Raw genomic sequence first — 26,189 nt, 5'->3', positions numbered from 1 at the left:
CAGTAACTAACTGTGACGTACATGCTGTGCAGCAAAATTTAACTACCGTTGATAACTATTATCAGCCTAGGTTTTTTCTAATTATGTAGTAAGATTCTGAAATAATCAACTCTGCATGGTTGAAGGTTGGGCATATTTGGGTTGAAATTCCATTTAAGCAGTTCGAGGTCTAATAACATTTTTTTTTAAAAAAAAAGAACAAGCCTTTAATTACTTTACGTCGCACTAACGTTATAATATCACTAACACTTACATGTTTAATTACTAAACTATGTTAAACCAATTTTTCGGAGTTACAGCAGTTGCAAACTTTAACCTTTGAAAGCAAAACGCAGATTATCTTTTGACTTCATCAACTTTTAACTTAATAATTTTTGCTTTCCAAAGCCGTAAAATTCTAAAATTCTTTACGCAATTTAATAAGTCGTAAGCCCACTAAGTACACGGTTGTGGCACCACCAAATGTCTCGTCATCTTCATATCACCTTCGTTACTGGCAAAAAAACTGATAAAGTGACTTTAGAAAGAAGTTATCCTCCAATCTAACCTTTAATCTAAAATCTGCAAGCGCTATATGTTTATTTTTATAAAAATCCCTTAGCAAACTTTACATTTATTACCGTGATTAATAGTAAATTATGTAAAAGCAATAAAAAAATATTCTGAGCCGGATAAAATACTAATTTATTTTATAAAAAAATGTTTAATAATTAATATTTGACATTTAACAGCGCTTATAAAAATATATTATTAGTTGCAACAGTTTAAAATGAGCGTAAACTTTTCTACTTTGCTAAAAATACTGAAACGGAAAATTTAAAATAAAAGTCTCGAACCGCGCACGGTAATTTATAGCTGATTGGATTGTTCCTAACAGCAGAATTTCATGAGTGCGAAGATTTAATATTATTTTTCTAACGAATAAATTTATAAGTTGGAAGCTTCTTTTTTATCGGTTTTGTTTAAATAATGACTTCAAACAGTAATTTTTTTGGAGACCGTCATTTTAAAAACAGAAGTATCTAAATATTTAATTACTTTATAAAATTAATAATTAAAAAGAATAATAATTTCTTTACATTTGTAACTAAACAAGTATGTTCACTACAGCTTTAGGAGAGCTTTGGATTCTTCTTCAGCTAAGTTGGCCTGTAATAACAACACTAATATTAGAATATCTTCCTTCCATTACCACCACTATACTAGTTGGTAAGAGTATTTTTTCTTTCTTGTTTGTACGTAAACCTTTTTAATTTTTTTTACTCGAGGTAGGTATCTCGGAATTGAACTTATGGAAGGTGCCACTTTGGCATCAATGTATATGAATGTTTTTGGAATTTCAATTGGATTTGGCCTCTCCGGTGGTTTAGATACTTTGTGTTCTCAAGCAAATGGTGCTGGAGATAAACAACAAGTAATTTTAATTTATTTTTTTATATTATTATTATTATTAATAATAGGTAGGACGATGGTTTCAGCGTTACTTTCTTATTTTGTTACTTCTTCTTGTACCGGTTTCAATATTAAATTGGTTTTCAAAAACAATTCTCGTTTATATACTACGCCAACCTCCTATTATATCGGACTATGCACAGCGTTATTGTAGATCAGGTTTATATATTAGGAAGTTGGTTTTTGCAAACCGATGGATTGATTATGTTTAATACCATAACATTTTCCCTTTAAATGTTTTTTTGGTTTATTTTTTATTATTATTTATAAAACTTACGGTAGTTGTACTATATAGCGATAATTGTTATTCCCGCGCTCTGGTTTTATGAGTTACTGAAGAAACTTTTTATCACTCAAGGCGCTGTGCTTCAAATGTAACATTGAATTCGTTTTTATATATTTTTTATAAACAAATATTTTTATTACAGGATTTTACCTGCTATTATTACGAATATAACAAATATTGGATTTTCTTTATTTGTTTTGCGTTGCACTAATTATGGATTGGAAGGCCTGGCTTTTGCTCGCAGTCTTGCGTCACGTAAGATATTATTATTATTATTATTTATTATTATTATAACTATTACAGTTAGCAGTCCTTGCGTGCTTCTAATTTATTCGAAGTACACAAAATCTTTTGAACTAGTTTGGCCCTCGGACGGATGGTTTATTATTACTTTATTAACCTTTCTTATATATAAAAACTTATTATTATTTTTTTTTAATTTTTTTTTTAAGGTCGAAAGAAATTTTTTTTAGTTGGAAAACTGCTTTAAGTTTTGGGTTGCCTTGTCTTTTTCAAATGTGTCTCGAGTGGTATTTTATTATTATTATTATTATAATTATTATTATTATTATTATAATTATTATTATTATTATTATTATTATTATTATTATTATTATTATTATTATTATTATTATTATTATTATTATTATTATTATTATTATTATTATTATTATTGCTGCCGTTTTAAAGAAAGCAGCAGTGATTAGTGTTAAAAGTAACAACTTCAATTTATTGTTTTATATTCTTTTTTTTTAACTATTTTAACTTTCTTTATTTTTATATGTATATTTAATATGTAAAGTGTTAATATTATACTTTTATATTCATATTCAGGTGGGCTTTTGAGCTTCAAGCTGCGTTAAGCGGGCTACTCCCTAACAATAATATTACCCTTGGTTATTTATTATTATTGTTATTATTACTATTATTATTATTAATTTTTTAGGAGCGCATCAAATATTATTTAACGTTACTGGTTTTACGTATATGTGGTACTCCGGAATCGGAACTGCTATTAGTGTTTACTTGGCAAACCTTTTAGGTTTATTATTATTATTATTATTATTATTATTATTATTATTATTATTATTATTATTATTATTATTATTATTATTATTATTATTATTATTATTATTATTATTATTATTATTATTATTATTATTATTATTATTATTATTATTATTATTATTATTATTATTATTATTATTATTATTATTATTATTATTATTATTATTATTATTATTATTATTATTATTGTTATTGTTATTATGATTATCATTATTATTACTACTATTATTATTTTAAATATAATTACAACCATATCTTTTTTATATATTTATTATTCTTACAAGCATTATTATCAACATGTTCATTAGCAATATAAATTCTTATTTTTTAAAAGTTATATATTTTTAGTACACATTAAAACCAAACTTTATATACTTAAAAAAAAAATTTTATTAAAAAGTAAATATTCATGACAAGTAATACTTTTCTAATTTATTTAAATATATGGAGTTAACTCTCATATACCACGTGGTATTTCACGTGTGATAGCGCTTGTTTCTTTGTTTGTCCCACATTCTATACTTCTCCCCTGAAGGTATAAATCCCTTTTTTCTACGGGAAATAGATTGAATTGCTTCTCCTCTTTTTCTCTGTTGTATGAAAAAATATATAAAAAAATTATAAATATTATATTAAAAAAAATATTTAAAACAGTTTTTTTTTAATTATTATTTAATAATTTTTTTTATATATGCATTATCATAAATATTATTTTAGCCACTTAATAAAAACTTTTATTCATTACTATTAAAGTTTTGATTATTTTTTTTAGTTCATATAAACTTTTAAAGAGAAAAGCTTTTTCACTAAAAAAAAATGTTGTTATAAATTTTTTTTAGTACTGCTTTAATAAATATAAACTTTTACTATTAGTAATTTTGATAATTTTTATAGTTTCCAGCAGTTTATATAGAAAACTTATTGCTGGATTCTTGAGTTATTATAATTTTATAGTACAACTTTAGTAAAGTTTGAAAATTTTTTGACTTGTATTTTAGTATTTTTTATATATAACCAGATTCTAACAAAATAGATAAGTAGAGGCGTAGTTTTGTAGGGTTATTATATATTTTTTCCATTATAGTTTTATGCTATTTTACATTATTTTATTACTCTAATAGGCGCTGGGCGTGCAAAGCAGGCTTATAAAAGTGCTATGATCGGTTTAGTTTTGGCGGGTTTTGTGGGTCTTCTTTTTTGCGCTCTTTTATTCTCATTAATGAAGGTATCCTATGTATTGCTTTACTATAAAGTTTATACGACCTCTTTTACATATCCATATTGAAACCTTTTTTTTTAAGAACTTTTTATGTTACTATTATTATAGAAGCTTTTTCAGCTTATCTATTTCCTTAAAAAAACGAGATTTTGCCGAGCTTTTTTGTGAGGGACGCGCAGATTATTATAGAAACTGAAAAAGTTTTTCCTGTCCTTGCAAGTTATCAACTCGTCGATTCGTTGGAATGCGCCTTTGCTGCTATTTTTAGAGGTTTTCTTATTATTATTATTGTTATTGTTATTGTTATTGTTATTATTATTATTACTATCATTACTATTATTATTATTATTACTATTATTATGACTATTATTATTATTACAGGATGTGGTTATCAAATTCTTTGTGCTTCCTATTCTTTTATAGCTTTCTACGTTATTGGTAAAAGTTAATTGATACAAAACTATTATTGATTACATAGAAATAACAGGACTACCTTTAAGCGTTTTGCTTGGGTTTGTAGTGCGGCTGGGACTGCTGGGCGTTTGGCTCGGCCCTGCCGTGGCTCTTCTTCTTCATTCTTTTGCTTCCTTTTTTACTTTAAAGCTTTTTAACTTCGAAAAGTTATCAGAAGAAGCCATTGAAAGAGTGACAGCTGAAAGCCTTCAAGTTATTATTATTATTGTTGTTGTTATTACTATTATTACTATTTTTATTGATATTCATTAAACTATTTTTATTTGAAATATTTATTTTTAAGCTTAATTTTTTTTTTAGGGGAACAATTTTTTTAAAGCATTCCCAACTTTTTTCTATTTAATTAAAAGTTTTTATTTTTTCATAATAAACTTTGTGATATATATTATTTAAGCTTACATATATTGCACCAATCCTAGAACTGTATTTCCAACAGTATCCAAGAAGATGGTCGCCCTTTATTGGTAAATCTTGACGAATAGGGATAAATGAATTATTATTGGTTATAAACGATCCTTTACCGATTGAATTCGTGGAATATACAGATTAAAAAAACTTGCCTTGATTGGCTTGTGGGCTATATACTAATAAAAGAATAATTCTTATTTGATATTGTAAATATATCGGTTTCTTACTGATTGATCACGTGAAATATACAGAACTAAGTGTGTTCATTGGTTATTATTCTTAAATGCCGTAATAAATGTCGTTTCTTTATTGGCTAAAAACGTGAAATATACAAAAATAATAGGTGTTGATTGGTTCTTTATTAATCCTTATTTTTTACGACCTCCGCGCTCTTTCACTGTTAAGTGGACCACTGTTGTTGGGTTGAAGTTATAACTTAGCAAAGTTTCACTATCCTGGAATAAAAAGTAATATTAGTGATAATAATTATTATTATTTTTTGCTATAATAATAATGAACGCGAGCAATAATGTTAAATATAATTGGCATAATGGAAAATAATTAAAATAAAAATTATTTAAAATATTCTTAACACTATAAATCAATAAAAATAATGAACAATAGTAATAATCATAAAATATATTTGTAACACTATAAATTATTAAAAAAATTGGTAATAAAAAATATATGAAACAATAGAAAAAGAGACGGCATGCAATATACTTTATACCAGAATTATTCTAATATTTAACTTATAATAATATAATAATAATATACGAGGAAACAAGAAAACATAACAGTAAATAAAAAAATAATAATTATAAAAAGGTTACATATAAAAGTTAATTTGTATATAGTTATTTAATAGTATATAATAAATAAATAATACAAAGAAAATATAAAAAACGAATTTAAAAAAGACTTCAAAGATAATATAAGTTAGTGATAAATCATAAAAAATATACAAAAATAATAGAAACAACTAAATTGATATATAATAATAATATATATATAAGTATAACAGTAAAAGTAATTAATAATAAAATATTTATAAATAAAAAATAAAATAATACATTTTTAAGTGTAATAAAAATCAATAACAAAAAAACTAATAAATAATAATAATAATATAAAGAAAAATATGACGAATATGCTAAGAATTTATAATAATGTTAAAAAAAAAAAGAAAAAGGATAAAATAAAAATGCAAACAATTTTATAAAAAATAATACAAAAAATAGTGAATTGAAAAATAAAATATAACAATAAGAAATATATAATACATATTTCAAGAATATTTAAAATATATTAAAATAAAAGCCAAGCTAATGAGTAATATAAACTTCATAACGTTCAATAAAAACAAAATCAAAGCAAAAAATAAAACTAATAATAATAATAATAGAAACTTAGAAAAAAATATAAATTTATGTATAAAAAGTATAACATGATATTAAAAACTTGAGAAAAATATAAAAAAAATGCTAAAAAATTTATATATAATAAAGTTTACACACATTTTATATAAACATACAACACAACGGTACAACAAAATAATAACTTTTAAAAAAAATATAATATTTAAAATTCAAAAACTTTAAATATAAAAAATAAAACAAAAAATATTAAGTAAATAAAAATATAGCAAAAATAAAAATATCAATAAAAAAAACTTTGAAGAAACAAATTTGCAAAATAAAATTCATCTAAAAAAAAATTTGGTATAGAAAAACTTAAAAAATAAGGCCAAAAAAATAATGAAAAAAAAAAATTACTTTTAAAAAGTTTGCGCCGATCTGAAGTTTTTGCTTACTAACGGGCATTTGTAAGGCGTTTTGCAGAAAAGTCTTGATATCAGCAATAGTTTGTGTGATCTTCAGCTCAGCATCAACCTTTCAACAATTTATTATTATTATTATTATTATTATTATTATTATTATTATTATTATTATTATTATTATTATTATTATTATTATTATTATTATTATTATTATTATTATTATTATTATTATTATTATTATTATAACTTTAAATTAAAAAGTTTATAATAATAATAATAATAACTAAAAAATTTTCAAAAGTCGTCTCTTTAAAGTTTATAATAAAAGTTTTGAAATGTGGGAAAAGTTTAAAAAATATATTAAAATTTCAACCTATTCAATTTTATAACAATTATTATTTAAAAAAGCTTTTAGAAAATTATTAAAGTAAAAGAGAATAGTACAAATAAATAATAATGATAAATAAAACAATTCCTTTAAAGTTTATAATAATAACTAAAAACTTTTCTCAAAGTAAATAATAATACGAATAATAAATCTTTCACAAAGTTTATAAGAGAAGTTTAAAAACTTTAATAGAATAATTTAAAAAAAAACCTTACCATATAAAAGCGTATAAAAATATAAATTCAAACTTAAGTTAAAAATAAATATTGTAATTATAATAATTATAATTGTTATTTTTAAATATTATAACTCATATAAATTATATAGAACTTTATTACAATATAATCATTATTATTATTACAATATCTATTATAATAAAGTTAATTAGTAAATTATTATTTCTCCAAAAATATTATTTAATTTTCTAATATAAAATTAAACGTAAACTAAATTAAATTTCCAGAAATTTTCCCTGAAAAAGGTAGATTAACACAAAATTTATCTACAGTCTATAATAAAAAAGTTAATAAACATTAAAAAATTATAAAACTTTGTAATAATAAAAGTAAAAAAAAACTATATTAAACTTTTTATATAGTAATTATAACAAAAATGATTATAAAAATAAAAAAATTATTTTCTATAAAAATATTATATAAAAAATATACAAAATAAAAAAATTTATATTTAAAATAATTATATAAACTTCATTAAAAGCAAAAAACTTTAAAAACTAAATCAAACCTTCATAAAAGTAAAACAAAAATAAAAAAGTTTATATTATTTCTTATTATTTTTATAATATAAAAGTTTATGAATAAACTATATTATTACTATTATTAATATTATTTTATTATTATTCATACAACAAATATAAAAAGTTACAAAAGAAGGCCATTTTATTAAAATAAACTAAAAAAAATAAAATACTTATAAGTAAAAGCCCTTAAAAGACTTTTTTTTAACATGTAAGTATTGTTCATTATTTTTTAATAAGGCAATAAACTTTTTCTATAAAGTTTATAACTATTTGTCCTGAAAGATTCCATTCCGGCTTATCGGGGACGTGCGGAACGACTATTTTGAAGGTGACGGTTGGCTAATAGATAAAAATATATTAATAAATATATAAAAAATTATAACAATATATAAATATATAAAGATAAATACAAGTACGAATATATATATACAGAAAAATAAATAAAAATATATAAAGGTATAAAAATAAATATATAAATATATAGAAAAAGAAAAAAAATTAAAAATATATAAATAAATTGAAAAACTTAAGAAGTCTAATAAAATAAGGAAATAGAGAATGTATATAGATATATAAAAAGTATAAAATAAAAGATAAATAAATAGAGAAATATGAAAAGTACATAAGAAATATATTAAATATGGAAATTAAGTATATAAATAAGGAGAAAAATAAATAAAAATATTAATAAATATATAAAACAACGAAAGTTAAACAAAAAAAAGATGTTATTAAGAATTTAAAAAGTAAAATAAATAAATTATAAATATATAAAAGAATTAATAGAAATTCAAATGTATATAAATTATGAAATATATAAAATAATAAATAAATAAATACAAAATATACAAAATAAATTAATTTAATAAATGGAAAAATAATTAACGATATAAAAATAAGCATGCAAAAAAATTAATAAATAAATAATTATATAAAAAATAATAAGAAAATAAATAAGAAAAATAATTGTAAATATAAAATGATATTTAAACTAAGAATATTTAAGTATAATAATTATAATAAATTGTAAAATAAATATTTAAAAAAAATAGCTAAACTTATAATAAAGTATTATAAATATAAGAATAAGTAAATAATACAAAAAAATAAGATATAAATAATAATTATGTATAAAAAAATATTGAATAGGGAAAATTATAAAGCATAATAAATAATATATGATAAATAAATAATATATAAAAAAAATAAAAAGGTTATCAATATTAATATGTAGTTAATATAAAAAAATACGGCTTCCATCGCGCCAGTCTCATCCACTTTCACACGTTTCGGATCAAGAAAAGGAGGCGGCTGGCCAAAATACGGACGCGCTGGAGATAAAAAAGTTTTTTTTGAGATATATAGTATAAATTTATAAATAAAGTAGTATATAGATTAAAATAATAATAATAGAATATTCCTTCAAAGAAAAAGTAAATATATTATAAATATTAAAAAAATAAGTAAAATATTAATAGTAACATTAAAAAAATTTCGTTATAATATATATATAATTATAAACATCTATTATAAAGTATAATAATAACTTTACAAAATTCTGTTAAAAAATATATTTACAAAAAATAATTCAAACAAATTACAAATATAAATAATAATGAATAATAATATTTAAAAAAAAACAAAAAAGGTGATAAAAAATGAACAAATCATAATATATAAAAATAAACGAAAATAATAAAGTAGAATAATAATAATTAAAAACTTCGTTAATAAAATTTACATAATTATAAAATAAACAAAAAAAGTTAATAAATAGAAATAATAAAGTAAAATAGGAATCACAAAAATTTTAGGAATCACAAAAATTTCAGTTCATTATTATTAATAATTTAGAATACTTTTTAGATTTTTATTTTAGTGATTATATTTAATTATAAATTTAAAGTTTACACTTTTTTTAATATAATTATAGATATAGAATTTTCTTTTTTACATGTATTTTGTTATTACTATTTTTACTTTTTATACTAAACATTTTTTTTATTGTTTACTATTTATTATATTTTATTAAAACAAAAAAAAAATTTTAATCATGAATTCTTTTTATTGAAAATATATCTACTATTTCTAATAATATTGTTATTATTATTTTTTTATATATAATTATCCGTTTTTATATTATAATAAAATTTATTACTTTTTATATTTTACTGTTATAAAAAATAATAATAACTGCATAAAGAAAAATACTAAAAAAAAATTATTAAAAAAATAAAATATTACTTCGTAAATTTAATAAAAATATGAAAAAAAAAAAGTTTTATAAAACAATAAAAAGAAAAAAATATAAAAATATATATAAAGTAAACAGAAAAAATCTAAAACTTTTTTGAGTAGAAGTAATTAATGAAAAATTCAGTACAAAAACAAACACCCACCGTGAAGACCAGTCATGGGAGGGAACATGTTTGGTGGTAATCCCTGCATGTTGGATATAAAGCCTGGAGGCATACCTTGGGGAGGGAACATGTTTGGTGGTAATCCCTGCATGTTGGATATAAAGCCTGGAGGCATACCTTGAAAAAAAATCATAAGAACTATGGAACTTTTTCATAATAAACCAATAAAATAAGAAAACCTGGAGGCATTGGCATTCCAGGTAAAAAGTTGGGGCGGCCGGCTTCATTTATAAATAAGAAATAATAATGAATATAAATATTAATTATAATGAATATAAATTATAAATTAATAACGGAAATTCATGTTTAAGGGTGGTGCCATGAAACCAGGAGGACCGCCAGGCATCCCTGTACACGTGTTAATATGCAAAAAAAGTTAGTAGTTACATCTAACAATAAGAGCTTTTTACACACCCTCAACAACCTATAAAAAAGCGTTTAAAAATTTTTAAGAGATAAAATTATTAGAAGATATCATAATGAAAACCAAACACAAAATATAACGAAATAAAAAGTAATCACCCAGAGGAGGTGGTGGCATGGAACCAGCAAAGGGCGGAAGAGTGACTGGCGGAGCAGGAATGGGCGGTGGAACAGAAGCATTAATATTTCCCGGACCAATCTTATCAGCTTCTGCATTTCTTTACAAAAAATGAAACCAAAAAAAAACTAATAATGAAAAGTAAAACAACAGAGAGAACAAAAATAATAATGAATAGCAAAAATACTCAGCCATGTTGCGTTCTAGCGCTTTCGCACGATCGTCATGGGTCACGGAAGCCTGAGCAGCAGCGCTAACGGCCGAGGCAGAAGACGCAAATCCGTCCCAAATAACTTTTTCCTTATCTTTTTCCGCTTTCGAGTCCTTTAATTTGATTTAGAACAATAAAAATAATGAAAATAATGGAATAATAATGACGAGCAAAATACTTGAAATTCTTCTCCTTCAAAGATATCTGTGCGGACTTTGGAAAGTTGTTTCAAGTTTGCTTGCATATCCATACTTAATTATGAAGCATTAAAAGTTTCGCATATTTAAAATTCTTAAATTTCATACAAAAATAATAATGAAATCTTTTAAAAATAACTTCCCATTAACTAAATAACAATAATAATAAAATAATATTTATTATAATTGTATAATATTTACTTTTACTTTATACAAATTCATTTATTATAATTCTTTTATATTACAAATAAAAACTAATAAAAATATTAATAGTAATTGCTTTGGAAAAAAGTTTTTTTTAAAATTTTTTTTTAAACGTTACTCTTTTAATAACTTTTCTTGTTAGTTTATTTAAGCTTTCTTTACTTTTCTTTCATAATATAAAATATATAAAATAATTGTATTTCCATTTATAAAAAAGTAAACTTTGTTGTAATAAAAAACTCAAAAAATATAAAAAACCCGGAAGCATAAGTTTTCTTCATTTCTTGGAGTTCTGCTCTTCTTCGTTCGTCGTGCTCCCGCCAGCGTGGATCCAGCAATTCTACTCGTAAATGCTCGTCCATTTGCGAAGAGAGAATAGATTGCTTGCAATTGGGACAGATGGAATATTCCTGGCTAGAAGAGCTCTTTCGCGGAGCTTTATTTATTATTATTTAATTATTTATTTAATTATTTATTTAATTATTTATTTATTTATTATTATTATTATAAATATTTAACAAATATATAAATATAAAAGTTACAAAAATAAAAAAAGTTAAATCATATAATAAAAAGTTTATTATCGTAAAAAAAATTAAAAATATATAATAATAATAATTTTCTTTCAATAACTTAGATGACTATTTATAAAATATAATAAAACAAATTTTTTTATTATGAAATAATAAAAATTACTAAAAAAGTAAAGCTATTAAGAAAAAAGTCTTATTTAATTAGAATATTACCAACGCAGTACTTTTCATAATAAAAAAATATACTAAAAAGTTATTTTTTTTCTATTCAATCATTTATTATTATTAAAAAAAAAAAGTTTTAGCACATAAAAATTATTGAAAAGTAGGGTAAACCTTTGGGATCATACTCAACAATTTTTATGTCCTAAAAATATAAACACTAGTACTAAGAAAAAATAAATAAATAATAATGAATCGTACATTCTGCTGAACTATTTCCGTCACCTCATTTGGTTGAGGGTAGTGAACCTCGTGCTCTTCCTCATAAGCTTGACTAGCCAATAGCATTTTCTTTTCGTCTTCTTCGGAGTGTTTAGGAGGTAATGGAACTACTTCTATATTTAAAAATAATATTTAAAAATAAATGAAAAATATGATTATATATTATTAAATAAATAAATAAACAGAAGAAATAAAAATATATATTTTTAAATAAATACAAAAAAGGCGAATATACTTAAATATAATAATAAATAAGAAATAAAAAAATTATTAGTTATATATATAAATAGAAAATAAAAAAATAAATATATTAAAAAATTACTGTAAATAAAACATAAAAATAATAAAAACATTAATATATTTATAATTAGAAAATAAAAAAAATTAAATATGTTTGTATATTAATATAAGAAAAATATCAAAGAAGTAATAATATAAATATATTTATAAGTATATAAAGAAAAATACATATATATATTTATATATAAATAGAAAATAAAAAAAAATAAATATTTTTATATATCAATATAAAATATATATGGAAATTATAACATAATTTTTATAAATAAATAGAGAATTAAGAAAAATAATTATATTTATAATTTAATAGAAAATTAAAGGAAATAATTATTTTTAATAAATAAATGATAAAAAAAGTAAAAAAATAAAAGAAACCGGGCTGCTCGGGAGCTCTGACTTGTTGCTTTTCTCTTAAACTTCGTTCGTATCTTTCTTGTAATATGATTCGCTGTTTTAAAAGTTCTCTCTAAATAATATTAAAAGATCAAGACTACAAAAATAATGAATCAATTTTTTTTTAATAATTAAAATAATGACAAAAATAAATATTTAGAAATATATAATAATAAGCAGTAAAAACTGTAATAAGTGGTGGAAGTTCGGAAAAATCATCTTCAGGGAAGTCGACCGTTTCAACAACTGTGAAATCGTGCCAATCAATGGTCGCGTATTGCCCTTATAAAATTGATAGTGATAATGATAACGATAATAATAATAATAATAGACGGAAAAAATGGAAAAGGAGCAATCAAGCACTTGAAGTGCCACACGGTATGGTAGCCAACGCACGTGCTACAAACAAGGCGTAAAGCCATGTAGTATTACAGCATACGAGTAATGTAGCACGTGATTTATAGAGTTCATTAAAAAAGGGCATTATACTTTTTTCTTCTTCTATTTTATTCTGAATGTCCTGTTTTTTTTTTCTCTGTTGATTTTCCCAAGCAACTCGTTGCTTTACACGTCGCAAAATCTTCAAAAGGAAAAAAATGTATACTATACCCAACGCCCTCCTCCAACAAAAAATTTACTGCTTCGCGGTTAGTGGATTGGTTTTTCAAGTTTTCTAATGACTCTTTAGAAGGAAGAAATATCTTTCATATTAATAAATATATTAAAAAAGTTTGTGTAAACAACTTTTTAAGCATTAATATATAAAAATTTGAAAATTTTATTACTTGCAAAATACATAAAAATAAAGTTTTATTTTTTTACTGATACCAAACTATACACGTGCAAACCCAAAAGTAATAATATTAACAATAAACAATTTGTTCGTAAATATTTTTTGATGGACGTTCTCCTAATGCTATTGGACCCTTTCGATAGACCAATCCAGTGAGACCACTCATTAGCATGTGCACGTGGCCCTTAAACTTTTCAACTTTTACGAACTCATTATTTTTAAAGTACATCTACACTAACAATTCAACTATAATAACGAAGCATAGTATTGTTAAAAAAAGTTAAGCAACTGTACCTCCTAAATAAATTTATTTTTTTAAACAGAAATTTCAATTAATGTAAGTGTTATCAAAAAATCAGCAAAGACAAAAATAATTAATAAAGATGCACCAAAAGTTTATATTCTTAAAAAAAATTAACTGCATTTAGAAATATGAAAAGTTAATTTACTTTTTATAAAATTTATAAAAAAATAAAATTTTATATTTTATATTTATCACTTTTTTATTATATGGAAATTTATACAGTTCCAAAGTTAAGTTCCTTTATTAAATTTATTATTAATCAATTTAAATAATCTTTTATCTTCTAGATCTACGAAATGAATTCATTAGGTTTTTCTACGAAACAAATTTTCTTATTTATTTTTTCCTTTAAATTTAAGCAATTATTACAACAAAATTATATTTAATAATTTTTTTCACAAACAATTAATACTTTAATTATGAATAATATTTATAAACAATAAAATCAAAAAACTTTGCTAGCGCAAAATTTGATTTCATTCTAAAAATAAAGAATTAAAGAAAAATCCTTTTTCAAAATTGTAAATTTTATAAAACTTCTAACTATTATTACTAAAAATAAATTAATCTTTTAATTATGATTAAAAATTTTACAGCCAAGAAATATATAAAACTACTAAATAATAAGTTCCACAAATCTTTAATTGCTTAAAATATATAAATTACTTTACACAAAAAATGTTTGCGTACTAAATAAATCTTTTTTAATGAAAATGATTTCAAATTTTATAAATTTAGTAATTTTTTAATACTTTTGGCAATTATAATTAAAGTAAAAATTCCGTAAGTGAATTTTTTTTAAAAAAAAAAAAACCTTCGTGTACTGTTCAACAAGTTTTGTAAAATATCCAAATAAAATATGATGAGGACGAAGAAAATCAAAAAGATAATTGCGGGATTCGCGTTGCATTAAAGACATTAAAAACTGCCTCCCGTTTTTCGCTACGCTTTGCGCTGTCAGTTTGACGATCGCTCTGTAAAAAAAAAAATGTACAACTTTTTCAAAAAATAAATTAATTTACAAATAAAATAACAACCAAAGCTGAAAAAAATTAAAAAAATATAAAATTATTACTTAAAAAAATTGTTATTAATCCTAATAAAGCAATATTTATTTTCTATAATTACATGTAAAGGTAATTAATACTCTGCGAATAAACTAACGATCATCTTAAATGTAATCTGAGATTTTATACAAAATGTAAATTACATTCATTAGTTATAAAAATTAATATAATAAAAGTTTTATCATATTATTATTTACATTGTATGAAAAAAATATATTTATTCTACTAAAAAATAACAAAAATATTATATATATACCAATAAAAATTAAACTTTTAAAATAGTTAAAGTACATAATAATTTTTATACAAAAAAAAGTTTTGAATAAAATTTCTCATTGTTCTTTTTAAGTAAACTGATTGTAACAATAAAAAAATTATAAAATAATGCGTTCTAAAAAAAATTTATTATATAAGTTTTATTCAATTTAGAAATAATTTATAAAAAAATAAACAATTACTATTAGAAAATTCAAAAAGTTTCTAATTTAATAAATCTAATAAAATACTAAAATTTTCCGGTATAATCAACCACCAATAATAATTAATCAACTTTAAAAAAAAATTATAAATTATTTTTACTTTTACTAGAAGTTAGATCCAAAACTTTTTCACGAAGACACTTTTACCAATACAATGATAATTTAATATATAATATAAACTTCGTAGGAGGTGAAATAATAATAAATAATAATAAAATATTAAAAATACAGCAAAATTATTAGTTAAAACATTTTAAACGCTAACAAGTTTGAAAATTATTTTAAAAATTAAAAAAGTAAAGATTTTCATAAACAAGAGTTTTTTATGCCACCCAAATAATTAAATAAAGAAATAAAAAAGAATAAAAACTATAATATATATTTTTTTTCTCTTTTCTTACTTTTTACTATTTATTTAATGTTATAAAAAGTATAGAACAGATATTTATGATTTTAAAGTTGTAGCTAATTAATAAAAATCTTTGTTTTATAAAAAAACATAAAAAATCCTTATACATTAACTTTTATGTAAAAAAACATCAATATTTTAAAGAATAAAATTCGTAAGTAAATTATAAAAGCATATTATAAAATTTATAATTAGCAAAACTATTAGAAAATTAAAATAAGGTTAAATTTTTTTCCAAGTACTTAAAGCGAAACTGATATTTTTTTTTAAAAAGAAGCCTTATATAATTTAATAAAACTTTCTACCAAAAACTAAAGAAATTTGAAAAAAGTTATTTTTTTATACATATCCATAGCCGCAATAGTAGGAACAGTTATTAGAAATTCGTAATCAGGTGGTGGAAGAACAGGCGCTTCCGGTTCTTCTTTAATAAATTCTTTACTTTTTACTTCAGTTGTTTGATCAGAAGTTTTAGCTAATTAATAAATAATAAAAAGAGAATTTAAATAAGTAATAAAACAAAAAAAACAACGAAACTTACAAGAAGTGGTGGTGGTGCCTGAGTCTTTAAATTCTTTAACTTTTGTGATATAATAAGCGTAATAGGGATCACCAAGATTGAGAAATGTGAGATGTGCTAAACAAAATTAGAGTCCACTTTTTATCACGAAAGTAAATATAATATAATATCACCTTTCTCCTTTCTAATTCTTTGTTCGAATTCAACACCAACGCGGGCTACATACTTAGCTGTGCTATCAATAAGAGCTATAACATATAAGAAAGATAAGAAAGAAAAAGTGTATAGTTGCTAAATCATAATAAAGAGTAATATAAGTTAATAATCAGGATGAACTTTTTAAATCTGGGGGTGGATGGATAATGCCAATAATATTTGAAGTGCCTTTAGCTGTAGTTGAAGTCTCTTCTAATTTAGTAGGCATTTTCACAAAATGTACATCAAGTTTAGAGAAGATTTAACGTTTCGCTGGCGATACCGAGACACGCTCTACTATATGTGATGAGCTAATCATCATGATAGTGGGGGTTCAAAAAGGTTAAAAAGAAAGTAAAAAATACTCAGTTATTAAACCTGTTTACGATATATAAATGTGTTTTTTCTATCAAAAGTAAAACATTTTTTTGCTTGTTTACTATATATATTGCTATATTTTAATTAAACGCAATTTTTTTTTTGTATTTGAACTACTCGGCAAAATGTATGGCGATTATCAGAAGGTTCTTAATCAACACCTGGAATTTTATTAAAAATATATATATATTAAATATTCTCATATAAGTATTTTACCCATTTTCACCTTTTTTCCTTTTTTTATTATATGAAAGTAATTGATTTTTTTCTTGAATAGAGTAGAGTTGAAGAAAAAAGGATGAAGCCTAATGCCAATCCCGTTACACGTGCATCTAATATTGGACGTGGGCTGGTTTTTAATACTGTTGTTTAAAAGGTTTCTGCCACGTAAAAAAAAAATGTTACGAAGTCATGTTAACGGGAGCCAAAAGATAATATAATAGTTATAAATTATCAAAAAAAAAAAATAGTAACAAAACGATAAAACTATTATAACTTACCATTTGGTTAGTTCATCCCTGTTAGCTCTCGACATTAAACACCAACTGCAAGAGGTTACAGTGGTTTCCATCCTTCCGTTTCATGAAGCTCTCCTATGAGATGCTTTATAACGAAAAAGCTTAACTTACTCTTTTATTTATTCTCTTTATTAGTTTCTTAGAAGTATGCTTATTATATTACTAAAATAGCTGTACTTTAAAATTGAGTTACGTAAAATAAAAAAGTTTGAACACGTTAGCAATAGACTTATTTACTTAATTTTTCCTTGTAAGCTGATTTTTATTTGTAAAATGTATGATAGTAAACGTAACATTTACCGGCCTCCTGGTTAATAATTTTATTAATATTTCTTATTAATACATACCATACCAGTGCCTACTCTTCTTATCTTTTTTATTGTTATTACATAAAGCCCACTACCTCTTTCCGGTATAGGTAAATTTTTCTATATTAATTCTTCATTAAGATAGGATTTAAAGTTTTAAATTTTTTGTCTTCAATAAAAATCATTTATTCTTTATTATTCTTTGTTAAGTTCAGCTTAATCGGTGCAAGTTATTAGATATATTCAAAATTCTCTACAGCTTTCGACATTAATATTATCGCTAGTTTTCAATACACACTATGAAGTTGTTAAAAAGAAACACCAACAATTTTGCGCACTAGAAAAAGAGGAACCTCTTTTTCTATTTTTTGTTAGGTACTTATTGAAGGAGCCGACAACTACGTATTAACCTTGAACAGCTTAATATGAACTTGATTAACTATTACTGTTAAAAAACTTCTAATTTATTTTTAAGAGGCATATTTATATTATAATAAGAGTTCAAACTTTTAAAGAACCGGTTATTAGGATTAAAGGAAGCAAACCTCTCGATACTGAAAACTCAGCTACAAAAATATTTATAAATTATATTATTACTACTATTTTTCTTCCTCTCAAAGCTTCCACACGCTTGTATCCTTCAGTTTAAAAATAAGCACTCTTGTGGCAATTGAGTAGTGTGTCAACCGTTATGGCATGACTCTCAGTGCTGAGATCACAAGCGTCGACAATTATTTTGAGGGACCGAACATTGCTGTTTGGTGCAAGCGCGGACTTTTTGACACTACCTTTTGTAGTGACTACTAATGATATAATAAGACTACTTAATACGTTCAATATAATTTTATAAATAAGCAAATTATAAGCATCCTGGGCTTATAAAAGGAACAAACGAAAAGCGCAAGCCCTCGCGGTTGTCCCTTCTTCTACGCTATGCATAATGTGCCCCACCATCAACTTAAATAATTAGCGCCATGTGAGACTAAACCTTTAATAGCAACAGCAGAGAAAAGGGCTAGCCCACGACCTGCGTTAATAATTATGTATTTTAATTGTTAGTTTAAACGATGTAGAGAAAATTTACATAGACTGCTTAATCCAATTGTCATAATTAATATTAATTCAGCGTACAGTCATGTGTGGGTTTACAATAAGTTTTATCTAATAAATACAAAGAACTATTGGCATATAATATAATTAGGTCCTCTATATCGTTTAACTAGTTGGGATCGTACATTAGTTTATTTTGATCAGGAATTTGTGGTTTTTTGTCAACTTAGCAAAGAGCTTTGACAGTTTTGTTTACCATGTGCATCCCACAGCATTGGTGCAATAGTCCTTACCAGTGGAAACTTGCGATTAATTTTAGCTTTGTTTTAAATTTAAAGGGGATTTTAGTATACTTTGAACGACAGGTTATGTTAGTATATAGGCACTATCTACTCTACTGACCGAAGTACAATAAAGATTTACAAAAACTATATATTATAATTTATTAATTTTTTTCATTAGCCCAGCGACGCTACTCAACGCAAGAAGCAGGCCCCCCCCGCAACTACGCGATAGAAGAAAAAGATCTCTGGAGCAGCGCCGCTGGCTAGCATATATATACAAGTTTATAACTTAGCCCTCACTAAGTTATATGCACTTACTAACTATAGATAACGGGAAAAAACTGATGATATACAGGTATCAGGGTAATTGGCATTATTAATTTGGTAATTATATTCTAAGTATTCTTATAATGCTTCGCCTTGGACGCCCAAAAGATTAAACATCACTTATCTCCTAAAGTAACAGAACTTGTAAGATTCAGTAGGATCACTTCATATACTCTCTCTAGGTCGCCAAAAAGCCCTGGTGAACTGATTAATATGTTTTGGGAGGTGTTAAGTATTCACTGGAGCACGAACAACTTATGCTACATTTCATCTTAACCAAATTAAGTAGAGTAAATCATGCGTTCATTAATATAGTAAAAGGTATGATATCTATGATCCACACGCTTTTTTGGGTAATAACTTCTACGTTATCCTTAAGTGGTGCGCAGTTTCATAATTGGAGAAGCCCCCCCTTGTGTAGGTTTTAAACGGTTTTAAACTATATAACACTTCGGCCAAATGTCGGGAGTCGAGCACGGTATATTTCCCGCTAGCTCACCGCCCCTCGGGACAGCTATGATAGTTTGAGTGATACGCGCGGGAAGACCTTCATGCCCTGATTTCTCTCGACGTAGAAGATAATTATTTTTTAAATGGTAAATTGACTTTAAATACTTTAAAAAAAAAAAAGAAAACAAATAATCTACCAAGTTTGCCTCGTTCTCTCTTTGCGTTCTTTTGACTCTTTAGGAGTTTCGCACTGCTTTTGCAACATGAGTATAACTTAAAATCTATCAATATTTTTGGGATGTTACTAAAAGTGTCTTTCTAATATAATCCTTCGACATATATGACTTTACCATAGGAAAAAGAGATATCGAATGTGACAACAATACCTTTCTATTTACTTTTGAAGTTTGAGTGCAGAGTAAATTTTTAATGGGATATCTTTGCTTAACTTGAATTTTATTTGGTTCTAAAGCAGTAAGGTTTCTGCATCTCAAGTCCACCTTATGTAGCAGGCATTCTCTGCTTTGTTGTTATTTTCATAACCCAAATTTCAAAATAAAAGTCGTCAATTAAAAGAAAATCATTTTCTTTCTATAATACTTAAGTTACTTAAATTTTTTAAGCAACCTTCCGGGTGCGTTGTTTTAAACTCATATTTGGTAAACACAGATAAGGACTTGGTATTGCCTTAAACTTAAGGCGAAGGATGGAAAAACAACAGATTTAAAAGTGTTTAATACTATTTACAGAATTAAAGTGACAAAATGTTCTTTATATCCTCAGACTTATTGTAGTCATAAAGACTTACAAAATAATAATTTGTTACAAAAATTATATAACCCATAACTTATCAAATATAACCAATGTGAGTTTTGTTACCTGCAGGATTGCTATTCCTTTATAAGGTTGCGTGAAATCTCTCAGACATGTGTAAATATTTTTTTTTAAACGGGGATATACTTTCTCAGAATTTAAAACATTTTTTTAGAGTACTTAGGCTTTATTGTTCTAAGGATATAAAATTCCTGTTAACTTGTTATTACAGTATTCAGAAGTTCGGTCTACCTCCTAAAAATCCTTTATTTTAATGTCAAAATGTAAAATTGTTTTAAGTTATAAATGGGAAAGTGAAGCTTCGAGGAATTCGAACTAAAAACTGATTATTAGAATTAAATAATAAATAGTAATTTGTAATATAGATTATGTTATAAGTAACCGTACTTTATACTTTTAACGTTCATTTTAAAAAAAATCTGTAACGAACATACAAAGAAAATTTGTAACCGGCAGATAATATAAAATGGTATATTTATGAAAATAATAAAAATTTTCTCGTTTGAAAATAAATCCAAACTTTACTTTTATAATTTTAATTATCACTTTAAAGGTTGTTATTCGAGATAGTATTTAATATTTGCGACAATTACCATTATTAAAAAAAAATTACCTTTTGCAGGAAATCAAATCTTTTTGCTAACCAAGCTTTATAGGAAGCTACACTGTTGCTTTTTTATATACCGTGCTAGCTCTATTATAGTTTATGGGCGAATAATAAGTCACAACTTTGGAGATACAGATAGATAAATCACCTTTACTCTTCTTTATTAAAATTCGTTTAATACGATTGATTATTACTTACAGCACTAATAGTTGCACAAAAGTTTTATTGGGGTTTTCTCCCAAAATTGCGGTATAGAATAAGAGAAAAAAATTCTTTAGCAACGTTTAAAAATTATATATAACATAAGTAGAAAGATATTTATAGTAGCAGGTAGATGTATAGCCTAATTGATATTTGTAATTGAAAAAAAATTGCTTTAAAATGGAATACTTTTTTTAAAAACTACTAAAAAAAATTAATAAAATACTTTTATTCTTGAAAATTATGACTAAAAATTAAAGGCGGTTTTTAATGGTTTTTTTCAGCTCAAAGTTTTCTTAACTAGGCGCCCCTATAAATAATTATTAAATAAAGGAGATAAAGCAATAATTAGCCATAATTAAAAAAAAAGAACATAAGTGAAGTAAGAAAAACAATCATATATAAAAGTACACTAATATATTTTTTATGGGGATGTGAACTAACTTGACGAAGTAACCAAGAAAACCCAAAACGCAAAAACCGATCAAAGTGGCGTAAGACACCCCTAGAAATTCTTTAGTATCGATAAAATAAATAAAGTTAAATAATTACAACTGTAAACAGGATTCAAATATTTTATAAAAAGAATTTGATATATTTAAAAGGTAAATCCTTTTCAAACTGCTTTCACAATAACTTTATTCTAAATAATATTGAAAGTTAAGCTAAATAGCCTACTAATTCAAGTTTAATTTAAAAATATTACTTAATAGCTTTAGTGTATATTACCAACTTCTCAATTTGTTTATTTAAACCTTTTACGAAATTTTTTACAATATTATATTAAATAAAGTTATTAAAGACTTCGCAATAAAGCGAAAACTACCGTTACGATCAGGTTTATAACATCTGCGTAATAAATCTTTACTATCTTTATAAAAACAAGTTAGAGGATGAAAAAATTCTTGGACAATCGAGTCCATCACTCAACAAATAACAAAAAATAAAAAACAAGTCAAACTCCGAAGACCCCAAGCTTAGAGATTTAAGGCAAGTGCTTGGTGTGACGTGGGAGCGTGGCAAAAGTAAATAAAAACTCATTTATTAAAAGTATTTAGTACTAGCAAACAACTCTACCTTTTGAATTTCTTATATTTCAGTTCATGTTTTCTTTAATGTAGATAACTACTTTTTATAAGTATTTATATGAATTTAAATAATTTTTAGAGTTTGGTGGAGCTCTCGAACTAGTACAGTTGGATACAATTAATTTGCCCAACGCACCAAAAAGTGGGCATCCATATTATAACAGCAGCGAATTATCGAATCTCAAGCAAGTAAAAGTGAAGGAAACAAGAAAATTTCGCTACACAACTAAAAGACTTGCTGTTGGTTAATTTTTTCAGTGTTATTAGCACAGTTATAAAAGTCTTAAAAAAAAAATTTTTTATTTTTCTCTGTGCTTGTATTTTTTTAAATTAGCATTACCCAGTGTTTCAAATCTATTTATTAATCTGCCATCTTTAATATTTTATGCAAACTGTAAATTTATAAAGGATAGTTTGAGAACTGTGCTTAACTTACCTTTTAATACTAACAGAATTTTTAAAATGTGGCGTGCTCTGTTTCATCGTAACTTAGTTTTGCTAGATAACTAATCTGTTGTTAGAGCTAAAGCAAAATTGTGAGTTTTGAGTAATGTTTTGGTTTATTTTCTCTTTATTAATAAATAACGTTTAAAAAAAATTTAAAATATTGGACTGGCAATCTGAACTATTTTTCGAAATTGTTGTAGCTAGTATAATATTTGCTTATCGCCTTACTAAATCACAATAAATTACCACACAAGAGATTCTTACGTAATCTACACCCACTCGGGATAAGGAGTTACCTGTTCCAAAATGTTATAAAATATTAAACAAGGTGTGCTCAAGTAAGTACGACCATCCGCTCATCCATGGGGTATATACGAATATACAGGATTTCGTTCTACCCACTTTTAGCTCGACAAGAGGAGCGGTCTAATCTTCGTAGGCGATGTAGTCTTAGTGGCGGATACCCCTAAACAACATAATCGAACGGGCGTGCGCGCTGAGGTAAGGGTAGACCGTTTGTTTAAAGTTTTGAGTAAATTTAGCTATTAATTCAAATGCAAACTAAAGCTTAGGTATTTGCAGTTTAAATTCTTAAATTAGAGAAATTTGATTGCCTTTTAGATTTGTAAACACGAAGTGTACCATATTCACAAGAATTATATTTAAGACGGCCAAACAACCTTTTGAGTGCATAGGATAAACACCTTCATTCGCAATTATAATAAAAAAATTAAAAATCTTGTTTAATTAAAAATAATAAATAAATTTTTAATTCTTATAATTTAGTGCAAACCACTCAAAATTTTGAAAAGACACTGAAGCAAAAAAAAAAATTAGTCAATAAAAAAACAGGAAAGTCAAAGGGGCAGACGCCAGTCCACCATATCTTCTACTATGGGGTTGACTTAAAACTACTAAGCAGTTGACCCGGTCTAAAATTTTTGTTTTAGATCTTACGCCTATGTGATCTCCACTTTCGAACATTTTTACTTTCTTTAAGTAGGCGCTCATAATTTCTTTGTTAACTTTAAAATTAAGTTGGACGACATATGCTTTATGGTTTCAGATAGCAGAGATTATTATTCTTTAGGGAGGGCCTGGGAACGGCTTGAAGATTTTTGCCTAGGGCTGCTAAGTTAGCGTTACACAGTAGGACTAAAAAGGGATGTCGCACTACTTAAAAAGATATAGAAATAATAAAAATCTAGCTCTGGTACTGGTCGCAAAGTAACTTATTTTATGCATAATATGGAATACCATTGCCTTTTAACGTCAAAAAAAAGAATTAATATTATCGATTGAGGCAAGTAATATGATGTACATCCTTTGTTTAGACGGAGGCATGAACTTAACGTACGCTATTTTACCAGGAATTTATTTAAAGGCTCTTTGCAGTTGTCTTAAGGTATAGTAATAAAAGTTGGTTTCATAAATTCTGTTTACTTTTTTTTGGTGTTAAATAGTGGTATTTTAATTTATACAAATCTCTTAGATTATATTACCAGTGGTTTCAAGTTACCATTAAGGTTTAAATCAGTATCAATTTACTCGGAAGTTCTCTTTTAACTAATATCCATTGTTTTAATAGTGAAATTTTGGGTAATCATATACGTATACCGTACTTATTTTAACCTTAGTTTTGCGCTTTATGCCTTTTTTTTGACTTGGCCATACAGGTTGGTTTTCTCTTTCACTTTGTTCTTTTGACCTGTACTTACTTTTTAATCCTCTTATTATATCTGCTGTTTCGTCTGTAGATAGCTGATGTACCGTAAACGGCTTCAGTCTCTCAAGCTTACCTTCTCCTTATTAAAAATATTAATTTTGATCAGTTAATCTAATAGGCCCCCCAGATTTCTTTTTTGCAGGCTCCAAAATATTCCCTAAAGTTAAATAGAAGGCTGCTGCTACCAGGCTTTTACGAGCGCTTACTTTATATGTTCGTTTAAAAATAGTTTATAAGAAAACGTAAGAAAACAATTTGTTTTTTGGGCTAAAGTTACGTTCATGTTGTAGGTATTACGTTAGACAGCAACTTTTATATATTTTATTCTGTTTTTAAAAAACTGTGACGTTTTAAAAGTCTATAATGGTAATAACGCTAGTTGACTAACTAAAAAAGACATAGTATTACATCCTGGAACGCAAAGTGTGATCATTAAAGAGTTCTATGACTTTATAGCCTAACTGGAATATTAAGATATATAATTGACAGTATAATTCACAAAGTTATTTTACTGTTCAACATAAGTTCCCCTAAGATACTCGATTTAATTTTAAAGTATTTCATAACTATGGACATGTATAGTAATATATAACTATGGAGAACTTGTTGAAGGTCAAGGTTCTTTATTGTATAAGTTCTTACTATTAAACAACTTAGAAAAAACATGCAAATACTAAAGCCGTAAACTAGAAGAAAATAAATTTTAATAATCGGTGTAAACTACTAAGCAGAGACTATAATTGACAAAACTAACGGTCTTTAAAATAACACAATTTTAGAGCAAAGAATCACTTATGTTGGCCCATTTTTTTCATTTAAAGTTATTAGTATTTATGTTATTTTAGTTTTAAATGTGCTGATACACCTATATATTATAATATTTTAAACTTTACCTTTTTTTTCTAAAGGTCCGAAGGTGCCCCTTTAAAAAAATTTTATAAAAAATTCTCCACTTTTTACATGGCCATTACAAATAAATATTATTAATAGAGTTAAGTTGGGTTTTAATATATTAAAAATATTAATTTTTCTTTTTCTATAAATATTAGTTTATTAATAAAATTATATTATCATTGCTTTTATTATTATAAAACATACTATTACTAATAATTTATATTTATAATAA

The 26,189-nt window shown here is 24.4% G+C and overlaps 2 protein-coding genes and 1 long non-coding RNA gene across 3 annotated transcripts; 1 reads left to right on the top strand and 2 right to left on the bottom strand.

The window, feature by feature from the left end:
* The first annotated feature begins 946 nt into the window (after nt 1-946).
* LOC135143484 (multidrug and toxin extrusion protein 1-like) lies at nt 947-5,054 on the top strand. The gene is made up of 15 exons (XM_064075355.1): nt 947-1,018; nt 1,111-1,209; nt 1,269-1,414; nt 1,461-1,611; nt 1,748-1,826; nt 1,881-1,993; nt 2,042-2,117; nt 2,191-2,268; nt 2,573-2,634; nt 2,685-2,780; nt 3,928-4,031; nt 4,172-4,295; nt 4,407-4,463; nt 4,513-4,691; nt 4,919-5,054. The coding sequence occupies exons 1-15, from the start codon at nt 970-972 to the stop codon at nt 4,979-4,981; spliced, it is 1,476 nt and encodes a 491-aa protein (XP_063931425.1). The 5' UTR covers nt 947-969; the 3' UTR covers nt 4,982-5,054.
* A 221-nt stretch (nt 5,055-5,275) lies between these two features.
* Nucleotides 5,276-17,074, bottom strand: LOC135143465 (splicing factor 3A subunit 1-like). Its single transcript, XM_064075325.1, has 22 exons — nt 16,987-17,074; nt 16,824-16,898; nt 16,672-16,767; nt 16,476-16,605; nt 14,990-15,149; nt 13,717-13,779; nt 13,568-13,658; nt 13,266-13,360; nt 13,061-13,151; nt 12,365-12,498; nt 12,278-12,308; nt 11,667-11,844; nt 11,186-11,258; nt 10,984-11,120; nt 10,778-10,896; nt 10,550-10,603; nt 10,435-10,476; nt 10,235-10,309; nt 9,087-9,166; nt 8,103-8,174; nt 6,683-6,799; nt 5,276-5,362 (listed from the first exon to the last, which is right to left on the bottom strand). The coding sequence occupies exons 1-22, from the start codon at nt 17,072-17,074 to the stop codon at nt 5,276-5,278; spliced, it is 2,088 nt and encodes a 695-aa protein (XP_063931395.1).
* Nucleotides 17,075-22,044: 4,970 nt separating this feature from the next.
* On the bottom strand, nt 22,045-22,720 carry LOC135143450 (uncharacterized). The gene is made up of 3 exons (XR_010282784.1): nt 22,629-22,720; nt 22,214-22,316; nt 22,045-22,112 (listed from the first exon to the last, which is right to left on the bottom strand). It is a non-coding gene; the product is annotated as an uncharacterized LOC135143450 (long non-coding RNA).
* Nucleotides 22,721-26,189: the final 3,469 nt, after the last annotated feature.

Source organism: Zophobas morio, unplaced genomic scaffold, assembly GCF_036711695.1.
Source record: "Zophobas morio isolate AGI-343-1 ecotype UQ-CSIRO unplaced genomic scaffold, CSIRO_AGI_Zmor_V1 ptg000059l, whole genome shotgun sequence".
Taxonomy (NCBI): domain Eukaryota; kingdom Metazoa; phylum Arthropoda; class Insecta; order Coleoptera; family Tenebrionidae; genus Zophobas; species Zophobas morio.
Note: the sequence above shows the minus strand (reverse complement) of the source record. Positions and strands in the feature narration are given on the sequence as shown.

Excerpts from the sequence above, each read along its gene's own strand:
- LOC135143484 (XM_064075355.1), top strand. The coding sequence starts at position 970 with ATGACTTCAAACAGTAATTTTTTTGGAGACCGTCATTTTAAAAACAGA. Across the intron at positions 1,210-1,268 it reads TACCACCACTATACTAGTTG|GTAGGTATCTCGGAATTGAA; the intron begins GTAAGAGTATTT and ends TTTTTACTCGAG. Across the intron at positions 4,464-4,512 it reads TATAGCTTTCTACGTTATTG|GACTACCTTTAAGCGTTTTG; the intron begins GTAAAAGTTAAT and ends TAGAAATAACAG.
- LOC135143465 (XM_064075325.1), bottom strand. The coding sequence starts at position 17,074 with ATGCCTACTAAATTAGAAGAGACTTCAACTACAGCTAAAGGCACTTCA. Across the intron at positions 16,899-16,986 it reads TCCACCCCCAGATTTAAAAA|CTCTTATTGATAGCACAGCT; the intron begins GTTCATCCTGAT and ends TATATGTTATAG. Across the intron at positions 11,259-11,666 it reads AAGAAAACTTATGCTTCCGG|TATGGATATGCAAGCAAACT; the intron begins GTTTTTTATATT and ends TTCATAATTAAG.